Consider the following 17,945-nt stretch of genomic DNA (forward strand, 5'->3'; position numbering starts at 1 on the left):
GCCTGATCTTGTCGCCCTGATATCCAGGTTGCGTGTGTGCATGTATCACTGCTTCGCCGCCTCAGGTACGTGTTAGCAGCGGCGATGCCGCACTCATACCAATACGGCTGGAAGAAAGGGTGGATCAGCGTGCGAGAACATCGAATCGATCAGGAGCCTGACTGGGAGAAGGAGAGGGACCAAAGTCGCCGAGCGGCGGGGATTTAATAGTTGCAGAGAGATTGCCGATCCAACTGCATACTGTTGACAAGCCGTTGACGTGTCGCGAGTCATAACCCCGTCCCCGTCGCCAACCGAGAATCCTCACACAAACCTAAGAATATCAGTCGGCGAATGCAGGTTACTAGCTAACGTCATGAATTACGTATCTAAATGATTACACCAAATCTAAAATGCAGAGACTATATATACCAAGCAAAATATTCAAAATCACATATCGGGGGATGGTGGCACGATGCCGTACTTTGCGTAGTACGGGTTGGGATAACCGTCGCCGTTATTAGGCGCCTTGGGGTCATACCAGTCTGCAAACGGATACGATTTGGACGTGTGCAAAGGCGTGTCCTCGGAGACGATGCCCAGGTCAATCTGACGCTGATGCAGCTTGTCGAGGTACGGAATGAGATGCGCGTCGAACTTCTCAAAACCCTTGTATTTGAGAATCTTGTCTGGCCCGTTAAGAACAATGCGCTTCAGCATAAGCGGCACGTGGGGCTCGTCCTTCATTTCCTCGATCGAGTAGAAGATCGGGTGGTTCGAAAAGATTATCGCCTTCGATTTTGGCAGTCGCCGCAGCGTCTGTCTGCATACGCGCACGTTGTATCGCGAGAAGTCAGTGGTCTCGGGCACCTTCTCACCGTCCTTAAGGGCGTAGATGCCGTTGCACAGCAGCTCATGGTCCCAGCAGATAAACCATGACGCGCGCTCGACAGGGTCGCACGGTCGCATGCGCGCAAACCAGCGCTCCATCGAAACCTTGAGCTTGTCCTCATAATACGGGACTTCAGTGTGAATCACGTCGAGGTGCTGGCCAATCTTGTTCTGCACACCGAAGAAGCCACCCGGAGCGGGGACGACAGCCGCGACGAGGTAGTGACGACCGTCTTCGCGGCGCTTGACAAGGTAAAAGTCCTCTTTTGCGAGTCGCGCAACGTAGTGCAGGGCAGGCTCCTTGAGTGGTTGTCGGAGGTCCATCTTCTCGCCGGTGACGAGGTTGTTGACGCCAATGTCGGTCTTGACGAATAGATTCGGATACCGCGTCGTGAGGTGGTCGACAACGACCTCCAGCAGCTCCAGCGCCGCGTCCTCGCCGTCGGGAAGCGTGTCGCAATACTCATTTCCTGTGCGCCGGATAATATCCATCCGCTCAGTGATATACCGCTTATACCACTTATCCATATCAAGCCAGTGGTTGATGTCGAGTTTGAAAATCGACATGGTCTGGTGATACGGCCACCGGAACGCCCGCCACGGCCTGTCGTCATAACGCGGCAGGTTATCCAGCGTCAGCCCGGTCAGTGGCGTCGGAATAGGAATCTTTTCGTCCTCGGCGGTACGTTCAGCGGCAGCTTTCGCAGCAGCAGCAGCGACGGCGGTGCGTCGCTGGCGGGCGGTGATTGCAGCAGCGACAACTATACCCCCAAAGAGCAGCGCAAGCGCTAGAACGAACTGCGTGAGGAGGTCCATCGCGGGCGTGGGGAAGGTGTCGGGAGAGAGCAGGGTGACTGAGACGTGTTGATGATAAATATACGCGTGCGGCGTGGGAGCGGTTGTGCTGATTAGGAAGGGAAGTCCTGCGCTCTCATGACTCCACGCGCCGTTCTTCCCACTGCCGCTTTCGTAGGCTGTCACCGGCTGCTGCCTGTCCGGCGGACGTCTGAGGCGCGATCCAATGCGCTGGAGTCTGGCTGCGATGCCGATATCTTGCATCGCGCCTACGAATTATGCGCCGTGATAACGACAGCTTCCCCGCGCCAGTCGTGCCCCAGACGGGCCATCTGTCCCCGTACGTCGTTACCCGTCCACGGCGCCTGCTGCCCCCACAGCGCTCCAGCAGACAGACCTGAATAGTACACGCCTCGACGCAGTCCTGCAATGCCTTCCGAACCCCACACTCCCGTGCCTTCGGCATGGACCGCACGGTCAGTCAAGGCGCGTGCATTGTCCATGATGAGCGCACACATGAGCAGGACCCCTGGGCCGTTGCCCCGCGCGGGCAGGGAATCCAGGAGGCCGACCCCTGGACAACTTCGCTGAATACGGCTTAGCGTTCCTGCCCCGTTCTGGCAACCGTCTCCCTTCTCGTTCCTCTCTTCTTCCTTGCCTCTCCTCTCATAGTAAATGATAATGCGACAATGTGTATTGACACGCGCCAGGTAAATACATACACACAACCAAACGTAATACGCATGCAATAAATGTCTCCAGCCAAGGCCCATCCTTTCTGTGTTTGTTCTTGCCTGTCTTAATCCGCCCCGGTCCCGCTTCTGGTCTTCTTGTTCTTCTTCTAGTATTAACCACTCCTTTTACGCGTACGCCTTCAGTCCTTCCTCATCAGCCGCGCCCTTCGCGAATGCAACCGACGCTTTAGCTAGCGTGGGTGAGCTCCGCGAGATCGCATCAGTGAAGTAAAAATTCTCAATAACGCTCCGCAACCGATCGCCAGTGCTCTTGACGCCCCGGTTCGCGTCCACAAGCTGTGTCCGTACGCCAGTAGCCGCCAGCGCGCTTGTCGACGGCTCAATGATGTCGTGGCGCACAAGATGCGGCGCGATTTCGCTCAGGCGAGTGCGCATGTCGTAAATGTCGTCGTAAGGGAGAGCGACACCGAGGTACTCGCTCACCGCTCGCAAGATTTTCCAGTCGTCTCGCGCGACACCTGGGGGCGAAGTGGCCGCCCGCGTTACCTGCACGCGGCCTTCAGTGTTGACGTAAGTACCCGCCTTCTCAGTGTAGGCACTCGACGGTAGGATAACATCCGCATACTGTGCGCCGACGTCGCCGTGATGGCCCTGATATACGACGAATGCGTCCTTGGGAACGTCCGCATCCGTAATTTCGTCCGCGGCAAGTAGCCATACGAATTTGGGAGTGGTCGCCGCAACAACGGGGTCCAGCGCAGGAACGAAGCCAACGTCGTAAGCACCGGCGGCAGACGCGCTGCGGTGCAGTACACTGTACGCGTTCCACTCGGGGGTAATCAGCTTCTCGGCGTTCTTGTTCACAAACTGGCCAAGCACCTCGAAGTATGTCTTAGCGTCTGCGTTTTGCGCGACACCACTACCGACAACGATGATCGGCTTCTTCGCGTTCAAAAGTGTCTTGCCAAACTCGCCAGACAGAGCACTCTTCAGCGCCGCAGCATCCTCGCCATAGTGAGTGTACTCAAAGGTAGAGTCGAAGTGCTCGCCGACAAGGCCAATGGTAAGCTCAGACCGCAACCACTGCTTGCGGATGCGCGCATTCAGAACTGCAGCCTCCATGCGAGGGTTGGTGCCGACTAGTAGAATGGCGTCGGCCTCCTCAATGCCGTGAATTGTAGCGTTGAACAAGTAGTTTGTCCGCACATCGACGCCGTGCGCGGGTAACTCTGACGCGGATCCGTCCAGCACAAGATTCTCTGAGCCGAGCCGGTTGGCAAGATCCTTCATGGCGACAAGTGCCTCCACGTCGACCAGCGCGCCAGCAATCGCCTTGAACTCGCCTCCAGTTGGCGCAGCCTTCTCGTAAGCCTGCACAACGGTAGACATGGCCTCGTCCCACGTGACAGTCTCGAAACGGTCTCCAACGCGCACAAGTGGGACAGTCAACCGCTGAGTCTTCAGACCGTCAACTGCAAACCGTGACTTGTCCGAAATCCACTCCTCATTGACATCGTCGTTCAGACGAGGCAGAACACGCAGCACCTCGACGCCGCGAGAGTCGACGCGAATGTTCGAGCCCAGGCCGTCGAGAACGTCGACGGACTCAGTCTTCTTGAGCTCCCACGGTCGCGCGCGGAAAGCGTAAGGTTTGGAAGTAAGGGCTCCGACCGGGCACAGGTCTATGACATTACCAGAAAGCTCCGAGTTCAGATTCTTCTGCAGATACATGCCGATCTGCATATCATTGCCGCGGCCGGAGGTACCTAGCTCTGGCGCGCCAGCAACGTCATTGGCAAAACGCACACAACGCGTGCACTGAATGCAGCGGGTCATCTCGGTCTTGATGAGTGGACCCATATCCTTGTCCTCAGTCGCACGCTTGCCCTCAATCTCGTAGAACCGACCACGGTCAGACCCATAACGCATGGCCTGGTCCTGCAGATCACATTCACCTCCCTGATCGCACACAGGGCAGTCGAGTGGGTGGTTCGACAGCAACATCTCCATAACACCCTCGCGCGCCTTGAGAACACGCTCGGAGTTGGTGTGTACAACCATACCATTCTGCACCGGGAACGCACACGACGCGACCGCCTTAGGCGCGCGTTCGACGTCGACAAGGCACATACGGCAGTTGCCGGCAATGGCCAGCTTTTCGTGGTAACAGAAACGAGGGACAAGGGCGCCGGCCTTCTCGCAGGCCTGAATGAGCGCAGAACCGGCCTCGATATGCACCTTGACGCCGTCGACAGTGACCTCGACTTCAGCGCGCTTGGCGGCGGTCGCAGAGAAGGCCCGGGTAGAGCGGCAACTAGCGGGGGGCAGACGCCGCGCACGCAGGAGACGGAGACGCGGGACCATTGGTGTAGGAGAGGTACAACGGGGGGAGGCGCAATCGGGGGGTGATGAAGGTGGTACGAGGTGTTTGGCCCTGGAAAGACTCGTTCGCAGCTGTCCCGCAGCGGCGGCTTTGCGACATGCGTGATTGGCTGGAATGGCCATGCCCGCACAAACCCGGACCGCGCGCGCACCACAGCACGCTGTCAGTCACGTGCGCTACAACACCCGTAGAATATTTTTCTATAAGATCTTTGACTCCCCCGGGCCCTCGTTGTTCTTCACTCATTTTACGGCGAAGAAATTATTGTAAATGCTGCAGCGTTGTATTCCTGTCGTCGTGCATTCCTACATTCTTCCGCCAGATCTCGCGGACGCGCTCCATTTTTGTGCGCCGTGCGGTCTCCCAGCTGGAGCTTGCAGAGCACTGGCGGTGACGCAATGTTCCTTACCAGGAGACCAAGATACCATTTCACCGCTTCGGCAGTCGCTGTTGAAGGTGTGTATATATCTTCTCCACCTCCTCTGTATCTTCTCGTAGCACTTCGGCCAGATACACCAAGCCCTCCTGCTGGCCCTTCAGGATCCGCGCAATTTTTTCTAGCTGTTCCTCGTCTCGCTCCCAGTCAATCCCGCTTGTTGAGATCTCTCCTGCAACACCACCAGGTCTACTCAACTGCCGAATCCGCTCGCGCAGCACTGCAACACGAGCCCACAGTTCGTTGGTCTTGCCAAAAACGGCCGGATCGCGTAACTGCTGGCCCATATCCTCGAACGCGCGACGCAGCGCCTCCTCTTCGGGTCGTAGTGCGTATCCCCGGCTCTTCAGCACCTGCATCTTCGCCGCCAGTCGTAGCGTGCGCTGTGCCAGCGCCGCATGCCGCGCCTTGCTTTTTTCGACCTGCACCGTGTTGTACAGATCGTGCCGTGCGATCAGCTCTGTCAGCTTCTCGTTGATCTCGTGCATCCGCGTACGGTACGCGACGACTTGCTGTTCCTGCACGTTCACGCGGCGTTGCAAGTCCGCGAAGCCCACTGCAAGCACAGGGACTGACGTTGCGTCTGGTCGTGCAGCGATGGCGGCGTCCCATCGCGCCTGATCGTGTGAGACCGGCTTGGCGTACAGCGCAGCTTGCTCGGCGGGTACCCTGTTGTAGAAGTAGTATTGAAATGAGCACTCCGGTGACTGTGGATCCCATGCATTCTTAATCTTTGCTAGCTGATCGGGGATTGAGGGCACTGCGTGTAGTGTTAGTAAGATGTGTTGATCGTCCTGTGCAGGGAAGGTAAACGTACTTGACGGCGCGTATGTCGGCATATGCATAGGCTGCGCAAACTGCTGCTGCGTCTGTGCCGGCGGTTGAGCCCCCGCAGGCATGGATGAGCTGAAAGAGAAAGCCATGGCGCGTGTGTGCTTGTCTTTGTTGATGCTTACCTCTTCGCGAGAGTTGCGGAAGCGTTCCAGCGCCTGCGCCACACGTGATCAGCCCAGTGCAAATCTGGTCCGCCGCGGCTGGCAAATCAGAGCACTCGCAAACGCATCACGAACTCATCCCGCTCTTCGCAAAACACCACTCCCTCAAACCCTCTGTCTTCGCACGCCTATCGAGTTCTCCTCCGTCTACAATGCCGCAGCACGAGATTCATACGAAGCCCTACTACTTGGTCGACCGCACTCCCATGCCGCCGGGCATTCCCAGCGTGCCGGAGGTTGGCGCAACGTCGGCACCGCTCACCTCGGCGTCGTTCTTCATCGGCGCTCGCTGCGCGCCTTACAACGATGATTTCATGCTCTGCCATGCGCAATCCAAGAGCCCGCAGACCGACTGCCTGAAGGAGGGCCGACGTGTCACCCGGTGCGCTATCTCTGTCCTCGAGGACATCAACAAACACTGTCCGTCTGAATTCAAGGCCCATTGGGAGTGTCTCGAGCAGCGCAACCACGAGCTCGAGAAGTGCCGTCTGCCAGAGACTTACCTTAACAAATGCGTCGGCCAGTTCCTTGTGCGTGATCTTGCCTGTTCCGATCCCTGCTGTTTGCATTCGCTGACCTCCTCCAGAATCTCACAAAGACCATCCCAGATGCAGAGGGTGTTCCTGTTCACCTCCGAAACGTCAAGTTCACATAGACGTGCAGATCATAATCACCAAGTCGACCATCGCCTCTCTCTCGTCACACTTCCTGTCCTGTATCCGCTTTAATCCTCTTCCATCCTCTTCCATCTTCCAACAATCACCATCCTGCTCGTCCGCCTCCCTCCGCCATCACCCACTCTAGATCATACCTCCTGATCCGAGACATCCAAATATGCATTTCACAATACTAGACATATGTTATATTAAATACACTATACGGCTCGCAGCCTTCTTCTAATATTCATACTCAACCTCCTCTGCCGCTCTCTCCGCCTCTTCGTGCCGCCGCTCCAGCTCCCTATATACCCGTTCCGCGACTCCGCGCATGTCATACCGCTCCGCGATCTTTCCCGCAGCTTCCAATGCCTCCTTCCGTCGCACCATTCCAGCAATGCCTGACGCGCGGGCACTCTGCCCGCTCTTGCATGCCGCCTGCAGCATTTGCAGAGCGGTCTTGTCCATACCAAGCTCTCGCGTCGCAACCTCCTGCTTCGCGTCGTCGTCGAGCATGTCTTCCCGACCGCCACAGGCCGCAGTCGCGCCGTCTTTGTACAGCTGCAGCAGCACGCTCTCACGCATGTACCGCTCCTCCAGCGGCGCTGGCTCTTGGCCGGGGTAAATTGGCAGTTTCAAGTCCAGCTCCGAGAATATCGGCAGCGGCAAGCTAGGATAGTCATCTCCAACCTGTCTGAGTTAGCTTCCTCTCGCTATACTTCCACACTGAGGGCTCACCTTGAGAGGGATACACTGGAACTGGCCCTGCGCGACACCTAGCGGCCACACCTTGGCACACTTTTCCTTGTTTGCGGTCGTCTGCGTCTCCAACAACGGTACCCATTTCGCCTGCAAAGGGTGCCGCCAGTGCATAAGTACCAATAACACACCCTCCGAGTCGAAAATGCACGGGTCGCCCTCCTCAGAGAAGAATGCAGATACAAGCTTTCCCGCGCCGACGTCGACCGCGTCGTTCTTCTGGAACGTCTCGTCAAATTTGACGTTCTCAAGAGAGTAAATTAGCCTGCCGTCACCGTTGTTGCGGACGACCATAACAAAGTCACCCCATGACGCGCAGCATACAGCACTATGTGCGCTCTCGCGATACATCCGCAGCGGGGTTCCGTATAGGTTGAAAATGCGTACGTAACCGCGAGACGAGCATACCACCACGCAGTTTTCCGACAATGCAAGCGCAGTCACGTCCTCACCGGGAAACGTCACGTCCCAGCTCTCCGCGCTACTACCGTGCTCTCTGAAGAAAACTCGCCCGCCAAGTTCGATGCTGTCCTGGCCAGCCGTCGTAGCGAAAACTGCTCCTTGCGTGCTCAAACAAGCCTTGTCGTAGAGGAAGTGGTCGGTGAAGTAGTACTCCTTGTTTGAGCACTTATCGAAGAACGTGACGGTGACAGTGTTGTGCATCTCCTGCTCGACTGTCCAAATGTATCCTACCGAGTTCATCGCGAGTATCCGTCGTCCGTCTTGCCACGGTGTGCTGCCAGGCTGGAACGCCGCATGCTGGAGCTGTTGTAATGCTTCACGCAACTGTCGCTTACCGCCAAAACCAATGTTTCCAAGTGTACGCCGTCTCTTATGTCCAGCGATCTCAGAAGAACCGTCGTCGAACTCGTCATAGTCGCGTACCAAGTCCGGCAATTTGTAGCCAGCGCCATCGTCATCCACGATCCAGTTCTCGCCATCCGCACCAGTAGCAACACGTTCAAGAATATCCTCGTCGTCGCTGCTCTCTCCCATTCGCACGTTTACTCCCGCAGCGCTTGCACCGGCAACTCCAGCCTTGTCATCGATAAGTGGGGACGCGTGAATCGTGCGTCCATATGGCAACGCACCGCCCGCGTTGGCAGGCACTGCATTAGATAACGTATACAGCTGTCCCAAGCTAGTGGTGAATGACAGCACATTGCGCGCCGGGTGCCACGCGAGCGCAATCACATTCCTGTAGCTATACCGTTCGAAAATATTCTGCGTTTTGGTATCCCATATCAAAATTTTGCCGTCCGACCCTGCCGTCGCGAGGTACGCTCCGTTGGGCGACCACGCATAGTCCGTAAGGGACCCAATATGTCCCCCCGCGAATCCGCGTTGCGTGTTCCATGTGGCACGCTCGACGGTGATCACGTCTCGTGTCTTGTTCTGGATCGCAAACGAGCGTCCGTCGGGATGCCACGCGACCTTGATGCAGGTCTCGTCCTTCTCGTCCGTCAGCGCCGGCGCGAGAGCCTCGATTGTCTTGAGGAGCACGATGGCGTCCTCGTCGGCATCGCGGGAGAAAGTGAATATTCGAATGCAGCCGTCCAAGCTCGTGGTAGTGATCATAGTTCCCGTAACATCGAATGAAATGTGCTTCACCGACTTCCGATGCTGAGGGAAAGTGTGTGTCCGTGTGATATCGGTCGTGTTGATCAGCTTCACTGTCGAATCACTGTTACAAGTTAGTCCATGTCCTACTCCTGGTGCAAACATAACATACATACTCGCTAGCAATCGCAAGCCACTGCCCATCCGGACTGAACTCAACGTCCCGAATGCTCACGACCTGGCGATATACCACCCTTCCCCCGTCCTCTGCATTACCGTCAAGATCAAACAGACACACCGTCCCGTCTTCCGAGCATGTTGCAAAATATTCACCGGCGCTCGCAATTCCGACGATGTCATTGTCATGCGACTCGATCGACACCGGCTCGTCCTCCGACCCATACGTGAACTTGCGAATCAGGCGGTTTGTGCCCACTGTTAGCAGATACTTGCCGTTCGGACGCGAATATGTTAGGCGCGTTAAACCAGGTGTGTGTGCATATTTCGGCACAACGGCCTGTTGCGCAGACATTGCTGTGGTTCTTGGTTGTGGAGATCGCGGGGTAGGCTGCTGAATTAGTCGGAAATGGCTGCTCGACGCGTCGGTCATCGCACGCGTCACGAACGCGTCCGTCCCAAATTCGCGTCAAACTCTATTTTGCGTCTCGTTGCGTGGCTGCTGTGGGTTTCGTACCGCAACGTCCCGAGCATAGTTCCGGCGCACTCATCAATGCTGCATAGCTGGATGATTGCAGATCAATTAACTGAAAAATGCAATATCTGAGTGAATAGTAATAGGAAATGTAAATGCACCGCCACTGGCATTCTTTGCGCGAATCGTGATAAATTGATTGATCAAAGTACTTCGCCCCTCAAACCATGCATGCGCATGAACATGACGACAGTATGTAGGAAAATTAGCAAGTTCTAATGTGACTATACAACAAATACAATACTAATATACAATGGCAGATCTACTGCTCAACCGCAAACACCTAGGACACAAATGCCAGTCACGAATATGCAAATTAACGCACAACCTCTACCAGCGTAACACCACTCCTCGATCTCCTCATCCAGCACTTCTCATATCATGTTCTCATGCACAGTAAAGTTCATCATCGGATCATTTACTGATCCTGACTGTATCAGCTCGTATAAGTGGCCAGCACTGTCGCCAAACAAAAGGGTTTCTCCGTCACGACTAAACTCGCCTCCCATAATTGGACTCGAAACCTCCAGCATGTCTTTCACCAGATTGCCTGTTCGAATGTCCCAGAGCTTCACGCACCCGTCTGATGAGCCTGTGATGACATGCTGCAGCGATTGCTCAGGCCAAAGACAGACTTGGACGCCAGTGTCATAATCCTCAGGTTGCATATCATGATGTTCTGCCACACGCGGCGCTGCAAGAGTGGTTAGTATGGTACAACGAGTCAAAGTAAATGCAGTACGTACTACCATGTGCCAGACGATGAAGTGGAACGCCATAAGACCGCATATCGTATACATATGTCGATCCGTCGGTCCCACTAGATGTCGCGTATTTCATATCCCGGCTATGCATCATTAGTAACAGCGCAGCTAGAATAGCTGGACGATACTTACCTCAACGTCACCCTGTTAACATCAGTCTGCATCGACTTTATTTCGCACACTGGCGACGGCGCCTTCGATGACATATTGTGAAAGTCAAATACATTCACCGTGGAACCTCGTTGATAACTCGTGTATGGAAGGGTGCAGCTGGAAATAATGAATGGCTCCTCTGGGTGTACATAGATATCTGTGTACGGTCGGCGCAGCGAAAATTTGGTCATTGCCATCGACTTTACATCGATCGAAATCATAACGCCACTGGCAAGTGGTTTAACGGAGTCAGACACCTTCATTTCATAGCCGGCAATAATCTTTGCAGCGCCGCCTCTACTGGACAGAAAATCAAGAGCTGTCACAAGTCCTCTGGAATCGTTGTCCCTGATCTTGATGTCATGCGGGGTGCCGAAGACATTCTCATTCTCGACGTTGACCGGAATAATTTGTGTTACACTGCACTATCATCAGCAATATCCCTATTCAAGGAACTCAATCATGCATACCCGGTAGCCATTGCACATCCGACAGCAAGAAGTTCGCTCCTGTTAAAAAGTCCACCTCTCATCAAAGATGGTTCACCGTGAAGAGGTATCTTGGCTAGTTCTCTGCGCGTGCCTGCATCCCAAGCTCGCACTGTACGGTCGTATGATGCGGTAAAGAGCATGTTTGAAAACTGCGAAAACCGGACGCCACTAACTGTATAATATATAGATTCATTATTCGGTGAAACATATCGATGACTGTCAAGTAAATTAATGCCGCTAGTCATTAGATTCACAAGCATGAGATTCCCGCTTTGACTATATGAATCAAAAGAGGCGACGCATCCGACAGCAGCATATTTGGAATCTGGAGAAAAATCGATGTTCATGGCATCGCCAGAACCGCGCGTAGTAGTGCGGACTCCATGAAACCGCGTAAGAGAGCGAGCATTTGCCGATGACCTAGCTCGTTTATCTGCATAAATCTCTCGTTTTGTAAGAAGGGGCATCAGCTCAATACTCTGACGTACACCTAGCTCTCGCAAGATAATGCTTGTAGGCCGTTCAGGAATCGCGCAGCCGTCCTCAATGAACCTTACAACGTCTTCTGGCGACCTACGAATGAGAATAGCCGCAATAGACTCGACGTCGACAAAGCCATGTTGGCGATAGGCCTTGATTATCTGTTCCAGTTCCCAGGCAGAAAAATCGGCGTGAATTCGTTTACCGACAAGTGCTGGTAAAGCTTCCCACTGTCCGAATCTCCTTAAAGAATCCCGTGCTCCTGTAGAAAGGTATGGCGTTCTTGAAGTATCCACATACTGCAGCAGAGAAGCCATAATTGTCGCTCTGGGTACTGCCATCGTGGGTTTCGGCAATGATCTAGGGCGAACGTACGGCTGTAGTGGCGTCATCTCATTAGCATAGCGTTTCGAAGTCCGTTCTGCCTCTTCGTATTCGTCCATTGGATCAAATATTTCGAAATCATCGGAATAATCTTCTTCATCTGACTCGAACGAGTCGACTGCCGGTGGTTGTCGTTCCAGTTGTGATGCAGAACTTGCAGTAGTTTCCACTGGAGGTGCTAAATAGTCAGGACTCTCTGGCTTGAAGGAAATATTATGTCGCAAGGAAGCAGGCTCTGCCTGCACCACGTACTTACTGGACGTGGGAGCTAAGACTGCCGGAGTGCTCTTCTTCGTGCGAGAGAGAGAAAACAAATTGATCGCCACAGGTGTAGGAGGCGCCGCAGACGGGCGTATCGAGCTGTTTGCAAGTAACTCTGGAGCACCGACTTTAGCGTTTGCTAGTAATTGCCCACCTTCGGTCTGAGCACTTCCTTGTGTCTTTGTAGTAAAACTTTCGATCGGTTTTGAAACTTCTGGCAGTGTTTCTGAAGCTGTAAGACGCGGCGCGGGTGTCTGTTTGCAACTGCGCGGATTTCTATCAAGTTCTCTGGATGCAAGCTTTGCATCGGTGCTAGCTGCCTGCAAGCGGCGAAAGAGCGATGGTGTCGGCACAGCAGTTCTAGCTGGTGATGCCAGAGCAGGTACGGCTGGAGTCAATTGTGCGGCTTGAGCGGCCTCTTTCCGCGCACGAAGCTCCGCCGGAGTCGGCTCGGTAAGGTCAATAATCATAGGAGCATATGGCAAAGAAACTTGGAAGCGCGTGGCCGGCGGTGCTGCGACAGTAGTGGCCGGCGGTGCTGCGACAGTAGGAGCCGGCTCTGCGTCTGGAATATCCCGATCCACAACAATAGGATTGTGGAAGGAGTTTCTCGCCGTGGTACATGGCGTCGAGGCTGGTTTTACGGGCGATCGTGCTTGAGACGGGAGAGAGTCTTGTCGATGAATGGTAGATGGTATTGCATTGGAAGTCGTTGGAGCGGTTTGTGGCGTTGGTCTGTGTTCTTCTCTGTCTGCGCGAGGCAGAGGAGGAACGATTACCGGAGCTTGGATCCGGCGATAACTCTTTGTAGGGGCAAAATCTGGCAATCTAGCCGGCGGTTGTCGATCTGGAAACTGATTCGAGAGACCATCTCGGCGACCAGGTAGTCGATATCTTTCGCGAAAGTTGTCGTCCTTGTCGTATGGGGAGGGGGACCTCGGCCGCAGTCGTTGTGAATAAGTCTGCGGGAAAGAAGGTTGTTCGTCGTATGAGAACAGCCGATATAAGGAAGAGGTAAAGCGTCCTCGATCGTACGATCGTGAGACTGACTGCGCCTCCTTCTCAAGATAGGCATATTTGCCGCCAATTCGCGGCGGAGGAGCACTCGAGAAGGAAGGCGCAATTGAAGCCGTTGGCGCAGGAGCTGGCGAAAAACTAGATTCTCGAGCCGGTCGATAATTAGACTGAGGCGTGCCCCACCTGTATGGCTTCTCAGCCTGCTCGAGAGTCTGAGTTTGCTGCCATAATGGCAGCTTCTCGTGGTCGGGGATGTCGTCATCACTCTGGTCAAGCCGCTCGGACGGTCCTTTCTTTGTCATCGCCTGCTGCATCTCGTCTTCGTCATCCGAGTCTTCATAGTCTGACCCGCGAGTCGGCTTTGCCAGAGGTTGTGGCCTGACTGGTTTCTTCTTCGGTCGATGGTTATAATCGTACACGGGATCTTCAATGTCTGACACCGATTCGTAGTCCGGTCCGCGTTCACCGTCCGGCGGAGTATGATTGCCAACGCTGATTTTGACTACCTCTGCGTTGGAGAAGTCGTAGTCTCTGCTCTTCCGCTTCCGTTTGCTTTTGTTCGGTGCCATTGTAGAAGAAGCTATTCGCGCAGTCCCTGTAGTGCAGCTCTTGAATGAACGTACAGGCCCATCTCAGGAAATTGAGTTGAACTCAATACCGATTTCACGTGATTTACGTCACCTAACTTTCACCTGTACAGCTCGCTCCCCTGCTGGAAATGATGATCACTTGTATGGGGTGTTCCGCTCACTCAGGCGTCCGGTCGGATGACATAGCTGTCCTTCAGCCTGCGTTGGGAAGCTGAGTGGGCTGCGGGCCTAGCTAAGTTTTTTACCATACTACTTGAAGTAGTAGCTAGCAAACTCCAAGTGATACATGCCGCGATGGCAGTGGACGACCGGATCTGAACAGTCTAGTTTTACTACCTCTGTGCATCTAGTCCCGTTGACTTTTGGACGTAGAGGCTGATAAGACTGGGAGTCGGCGGAGCAACCTCCGAGAGTCGGCTGTTCCTCACCACCAGTATGAGCGGTTATACTGGTCGTCCACTCCGTTCTTTGAACGCAAATTAATCCGCGATGTCCGGCATAGGTAGAAAATTGCGACCTCATGTCACACTTCACTAAGCAGCGGCCAATAGTAGGACCTTCTACAGCAAGGTTGGTCTATGCCACCGGAAAAGGGTACAGTAGCGCCGAGACGACAAGTGTCTTGAATGCCCGAAGACAGAGCTTCACGCAGCAAGTCATACGCGCGTAACGCCGTGGCTGTGCTTGGTCGAGAACTCCGCAAGGGTTCGCATCGAGTCGCCAAGGTTAGCTAGGAAGAACAAGAAGTCATCATGGCAAACTGTGAAGCTACCGATTGAGTCGTAAGAAACCCTGTTGTAGGCAACCACGATATGTCGTTGCGGAGTCGTAAACTCATGTATGCTTTGATAGTCGCACTGGCACATTCTCGCACAGTCCGATGGGGACGAGCACACTCTCCGATGGCGCGGTGCTACAGTTGTGCGTTGTGCGCGGTCACTGCGATAGCAGTCTCTATCGCGCGGCCTTGGCGGGAGCTCGGCGTCGAGGCCGGGAGTCGGAAGCACATGATATGGCAAGGAGGCTGTACAGTATACACGAACGAGATATCATAAGGCTGACTTGTCGCTAGCTCGCCGCCGATAGCAGTCTTCAGGACTCAGTGCGACTCCCTGCACCCGCGACCCTCGGAGAACGGCGCGCAGAACGCCACGGGCTGCCACGGTACTGCTGGCGATGCGGCCGACGAGGGAGGCATGCTTTCTACCAAAATCGCATGACAATGGGGTCCGCGCAACAGTGGGCCGCCCCCGATGCGGGCTGATGGCGCCGAATCCGATAACGGTGCGGGCGGAATACTGTCAACCGAGTACGAGCCTATGGAGCAGCGGTCGTAGCTGCTCACGTGAGCTGGACCGCGCGCGTGCAAGTGTGTTTCGTGTGCTCGTGTGTCGTAGCACGACGATAAGCACCGCATCAGGGCAGAGCAGTGGCTCTTAGTTTTACTGGGGCAACGGACCTGTCTGAGTCTGGGGGCGGGTCTTCTGTTGTGGCCCACGAAGCAGGCGCGACGGGACGGCGACTCGCTGACACAGTCTGACTCGCCTCCTCCCACTCTATTGTCCGCCACCGCGCCACACCTTAACGCCTCCAGCCTTCCCGGCGCCCTATGATGGCGGCCGCCAAAACCTAAACGGCGACGAGCCGCGCCATCGCGAGTCGCTGCCGCCCTGAGTCGCCGCTGTTGGCGCGCTGGACCACGCCCTGGAAGGGTAGTGCGGAGATCACCTGCGCCCAGCGATAAGCTGTGGTCCCCGCGGGGAGTAACAAGGAACTATCAGAGCGCAACGCTGTCTGTGTGGCCGAGCTAGGTCGCCAAGCTCGCACTGAGTCGTCAGGTGGCTCGGTCCGCCAAGTGCGCACCATGCTCCTTATCGGAAATGCGGCGTCGCGGACTGCCGCCAAGTGCAATCCTGCTGAATCTTCAATTCTGACTGATGCTGAATGTTCTGCCGACTATTCTACGGGTACTCACGGAATCGGAATTTCGTGATCCAGTCTTGGTCGAAGGTTTGGCGACTCACCGGCAGACTTAGAAGTATGACACGCGCAAACGCGCTCTATGACGTGGATACTCGCCAAGCGTTCTATCCTCGCGGTGCGCATTGGACCGTGAGACGCCTACTACCAAGTCGCTGGTCTGAGTACGTCGATTAGCGCCTGTACCCACAGTAGTAACGGCGACTCTTGCGTCCATGGTCCCTGCTATCAATACCGAGCGCGCTTTTCGCCGGAGCCTTGACCCGCTCCTCGCCCCTGTCTCTATATAACTACTCCCTTCCTTCGCCTATTCGTCTCCTCCCCATTGCCGTCCAACGAGCTGTTCACTCCGTCGACATCCTCACCATGGGCTTCGACTACTTCATGAACCCAGTTGCTGAGGCACTGGGATGGTTTCCTAAGGAGTACAGCCGTGAAGAGCGTGTCTTGGTCAACAAGCTCGACTTTCTGATTCTCATCTTCGCATGTTTGTCGACTTGGACCAACAATCTCGATGTTAACGCCATCTACAACGCCTATGAGTCGGGTATGGAGGACGACTTGAACCTCTTCGGCAATAGACTTACCTATCTCTCTGCTGTCTGTACGTGTTTTGCCACTGCTCTGCATACATTTTAGCTGGGGGCTAACTGTTCTAGACTGGTCCGCGACTACCTTCTTCCAAGTCCCCAGTAACATTCTTATCACTATGGTCCCCGCGCACTACTACATTCCAGCCTGCGAGATCGCCTGGGGTTTGTTCACCCTGGGTACCGCATTCGTCAAGAACTACCAGCAGCTTATGGTCATGCGCTTCTTTGTTGGCATCACCTCCACTCCGTGCTGGGTCGGCAATGTTCACATCATCAACTCGTGGTATCGCAAGAAAGAGCTCGGCAAGCGCAATGCTGTTTACTACGTTACCTATCCGCTCGGATCCATGTTCTCGGGCTACCTGCAGAACGCCTGCTTAAACTTGCACGGTGTTGGAGGTCTCGAAGGCTGGCGTTGGCTGTTCATCATGTGCACCGTCATCACAATCCCCATTGCTACCGTCGGTTACTTCTTCTACCCCAACGTTCCTGATCACTGCAACTCCAGGTGGCTTACTCCTCGTGAGAAGGAACTTGCTCGCGCTCGTCTTCTCGAGGAAGGCTTTGCGCCATCCAAGGGTATTACCAAGAGGATTGTCATAAAGGGCATGACGTCGTGGCAAGCATGGGTGTTCTTTTTCCTCTGTGGACTTTTCTGGCAAACGCCTTACCCCTCCACGACTCCTTACCTGCTTTGGCTTGGTGACCAGCCTCAGTACAGCACGGCCATGGTCAACAACTTATCTACAACTTCATATGCCATTTCTATCATCTCCGCTATGCTCTGCGCATTTTATAGCGACTGGCGTAACAAGCGATGGGATACTCTACTTATTTCCGCTGTTATCGTCTTGGTTTGCAACGTTTTGCTTCTTGTCTGGAACATTCCTATCGGCGCAAAGTTCTTCGCGTTCATCTTCCTTGGCTTTACTCAGGGACCCATCAACGTCATCATTGCATGGCTGGCTGAGGTTACTGCCTACGACTTGGAGATGCGTTCCGTTGTCTTAGGCTTCGTCAACATGTCCTACACAATCGCTCAGATCTATTTACCGCTATCCGTCTGGCAGACCAAGGATGCACCTCGCTTTCTGGCTGGTTATATATATATCGTCATAGCCAGTGTTATCGAGCTGTTGATGCTGCCGATCCCAGTCTACTTTGAGCGTCGCGATCGTAAGAAGGGATTGTATGACGTCATTGAAGGTCGTAATGCTGACCACAGCATCGTTCCGTCTGACTTGGCCGACTCTCTTTCTATGGAGGAGGGTTCCATTGAGAAGAAGCAGGAGGCGGAAGTTAAGGTCGATAGCTTATAGTGACCCGTGTCGTTTTGCTTTTGCTTGGTTTTCTTTCTAAGGGGTTTTGTAA

At 54.6% G+C, this 17,945-nt stretch overlaps 7 protein-coding genes across 7 annotated transcripts; 2 read left to right on the plus strand and 5 right to left on the minus strand.

Annotated features, from left to right (window-relative positions):
- Positions 1–339: 339 nt before the first annotated feature.
- Positions 340–2,248, minus strand: V1518DRAFT_420319 (uncharacterized protein). The gene has a single exon (XM_066904967.1). It carries the CDS (start codon positions 1,927–1,929, stop codon positions 430–432), a length of 1,500 nt encoding a protein of 499 aa, XP_066758145.1. The 5' UTR covers positions 1,930–2,248; the 3' UTR covers positions 340–429.
- Positions 2,249–2,279: 31 nt separating this feature from the next.
- On the minus strand, positions 2,280–4,795 carry V1518DRAFT_420321 (uncharacterized protein). The gene has a single exon (XM_066904968.1). The coding sequence runs from the start codon at positions 4,722–4,724 to the stop codon at positions 2,526–2,528; it is 2,199 nt and encodes a 732-aa protein (XP_066758146.1). The 5' UTR covers positions 4,725–4,795; the 3' UTR covers positions 2,280–2,525.
- A 132-nt stretch (positions 4,796–4,927) lies between these two features.
- On the minus strand, positions 4,928–6,273 carry V1518DRAFT_396316 (nucleoporin complex subunit 54-domain-containing protein). Its single transcript, XM_066901813.1, has 2 exons — positions 5,997–6,273; positions 4,928–5,939 (listed from the first exon to the last, which is right to left on the minus strand). The coding sequence occupies exons 1-2, from the start codon at positions 6,100–6,102 to the stop codon at positions 5,173–5,175; spliced, it is 873 nt and encodes a 290-aa protein (XP_066758147.1). The 5' UTR covers positions 6,103–6,273; the 3' UTR covers positions 4,928–5,172.
- On the plus strand, positions 6,166–7,181 carry V1518DRAFT_434587 (NADH-ubiquinone oxidoreductase). Its single transcript, XM_066906248.1, has 2 exons — positions 6,166–6,704; positions 6,761–7,181. The coding sequence occupies exons 1-2, from the start codon at positions 6,327–6,329 to the stop codon at positions 6,827–6,829; spliced, it is 447 nt and encodes a 148-aa protein (XP_066758148.1). The 5' UTR covers positions 6,166–6,326; the 3' UTR covers positions 6,830–7,181.
- On the minus strand, positions 6,986–9,749 carry V1518DRAFT_420324 (WD40-repeat-containing domain protein). The gene is made up of 3 exons (XM_066904969.1): positions 9,326–9,749; positions 7,569–9,273; positions 6,986–7,520 (listed from the first exon to the last, which is right to left on the minus strand). Exons 1-3 carry the CDS (start codon positions 9,679–9,681, stop codon positions 7,071–7,073), a joined length of 2,511 nt encoding a protein of 836 aa, XP_066758149.1. The 5' UTR covers positions 9,682–9,749; the 3' UTR covers positions 6,986–7,070.
- Positions 9,750–9,897: 148 nt separating this feature from the next.
- On the minus strand, positions 9,898–14,115 carry V1518DRAFT_73864 (uncharacterized protein). Its single transcript, XM_066906664.1, has 4 exons — positions 11,249–14,115; positions 10,758–11,198; positions 10,608–10,708; positions 9,898–10,555 (listed from the first exon to the last, which is right to left on the minus strand). The coding sequence occupies exons 1-4, from the start codon at positions 13,978–13,980 to the stop codon at positions 10,236–10,238; spliced, it is 3,594 nt and encodes a 1,197-aa protein (XP_066758150.1). The 5' UTR covers positions 13,981–14,115; the 3' UTR covers positions 9,898–10,235.
- Positions 14,116–16,107: 1,992 nt separating this feature from the next.
- Positions 16,108–17,911, plus strand: V1518DRAFT_73871 (major facilitator superfamily domain-containing protein). Its single transcript, XM_066906665.1, has 2 exons — positions 16,108–16,585; positions 16,641–17,911. The coding sequence occupies exons 1-2, from the start codon at positions 16,348–16,350 to the stop codon at positions 17,891–17,893; spliced, it is 1,491 nt and encodes a 496-aa protein (XP_066758151.1). The 5' UTR covers positions 16,108–16,347; the 3' UTR covers positions 17,894–17,911.
- Positions 17,912–17,945: the final 34 nt, after the last annotated feature.

Source organism: Limtongia smithiae (genome assembly GCF_038497785.1).
Source record: "Limtongia smithiae strain NRRL Y-17922 unplaced genomic scaffold V1518scaffold_10, whole genome shotgun sequence".
NCBI classification, from domain to species: Eukaryota; Fungi; Ascomycota; class Lipomycetes; order Lipomycetales; family Lipomycetaceae; genus Limtongia; species Limtongia smithiae.

Bases quoted from the DNA above. Each gene is read 5' to 3' on its own strand.
- V1518DRAFT_396316 (XM_066901813.1), bottom strand. From the start codon at position 6,102: ATGGCTTTCTCTTTCAGCTCATCCATGCCTGCGGGGGCTCAACCGCCG. The intron at 5,940-5,996 runs GTACGTTTACCT...CACTACACGCAG, and splicing joins GCCGACATACGCGCCGTCAA to TGCCCTCAATCCCCGATCAG.
- V1518DRAFT_73871 (XM_066906665.1), top strand. From the start codon at position 16,348: ATGGGCTTCGACTACTTCATGAACCCAGTTGCTGAGGCACTGGGATGG. The intron at 16,586-16,640 runs GTACGTGTTTTG...TAACTGTTCTAG, and splicing joins TACCTATCTCTCTGCTGTCT to ACTGGTCCGCGACTACCTTC.
- V1518DRAFT_420321 (XM_066904968.1), bottom strand. From the start codon at position 4,724: ATGGTCCCGCGTCTCCGTCTCCTGCGTGCGCGGCGTCTGCCCCCCGCT.
- V1518DRAFT_434587 (XM_066906248.1), top strand. From the start codon at position 6,327: ATGCCGCAGCACGAGATTCATACGAAGCCCTACTACTTGGTCGACCGC. The intron at 6,705-6,760 runs GTGCGTGATCTT...GACCTCCTCCAG, and splicing joins AATGCGTCGGCCAGTTCCTT to AATCTCACAAAGACCATCCC.
- V1518DRAFT_420319 (XM_066904967.1), bottom strand. From the start codon at position 1,929: ATGCAAGATATCGGCATCGCAGCCAGACTCCAGCGCATTGGATCGCGC.
- V1518DRAFT_73864 (XM_066906664.1), bottom strand. From the start codon at position 13,980: ATGGCACCGAACAAAAGCAAACGGAAGCGGAAGAGCAGAGACTACGAC. The intron at 11,199-11,248 runs GTATGCATGATT...ATGATAGTGCAG, and splicing joins GGATGTGCAATGGCTACCGG to TGTAACACAAATTATTCCGG. The intron at 10,709-10,757 runs GTAAGTATCGTC...AATGATGCATAG, and splicing joins GTTAACAGGGTGACGTTGAG to CCGGGATATGAAATACGCGA.
- V1518DRAFT_420324 (XM_066904969.1), bottom strand. From the start codon at position 9,681: ATGTCTGCGCAACAGGCCGTTGTGCCGAAATATGCACACACACCTGGT. The intron at 9,274-9,325 runs GTATGTATGTTA...AACTTGTAACAG, and splicing joins TGGCTTGCGATTGCTAGCGA to TGATTCGACAGTGAAGCTGA. The intron at 7,521-7,568 runs GTGAGCCCTCAG...TAACTCAGACAG, and splicing joins TCCAGTGTATCCCTCTCAAG to GTTGGAGATGACTATCCTAG.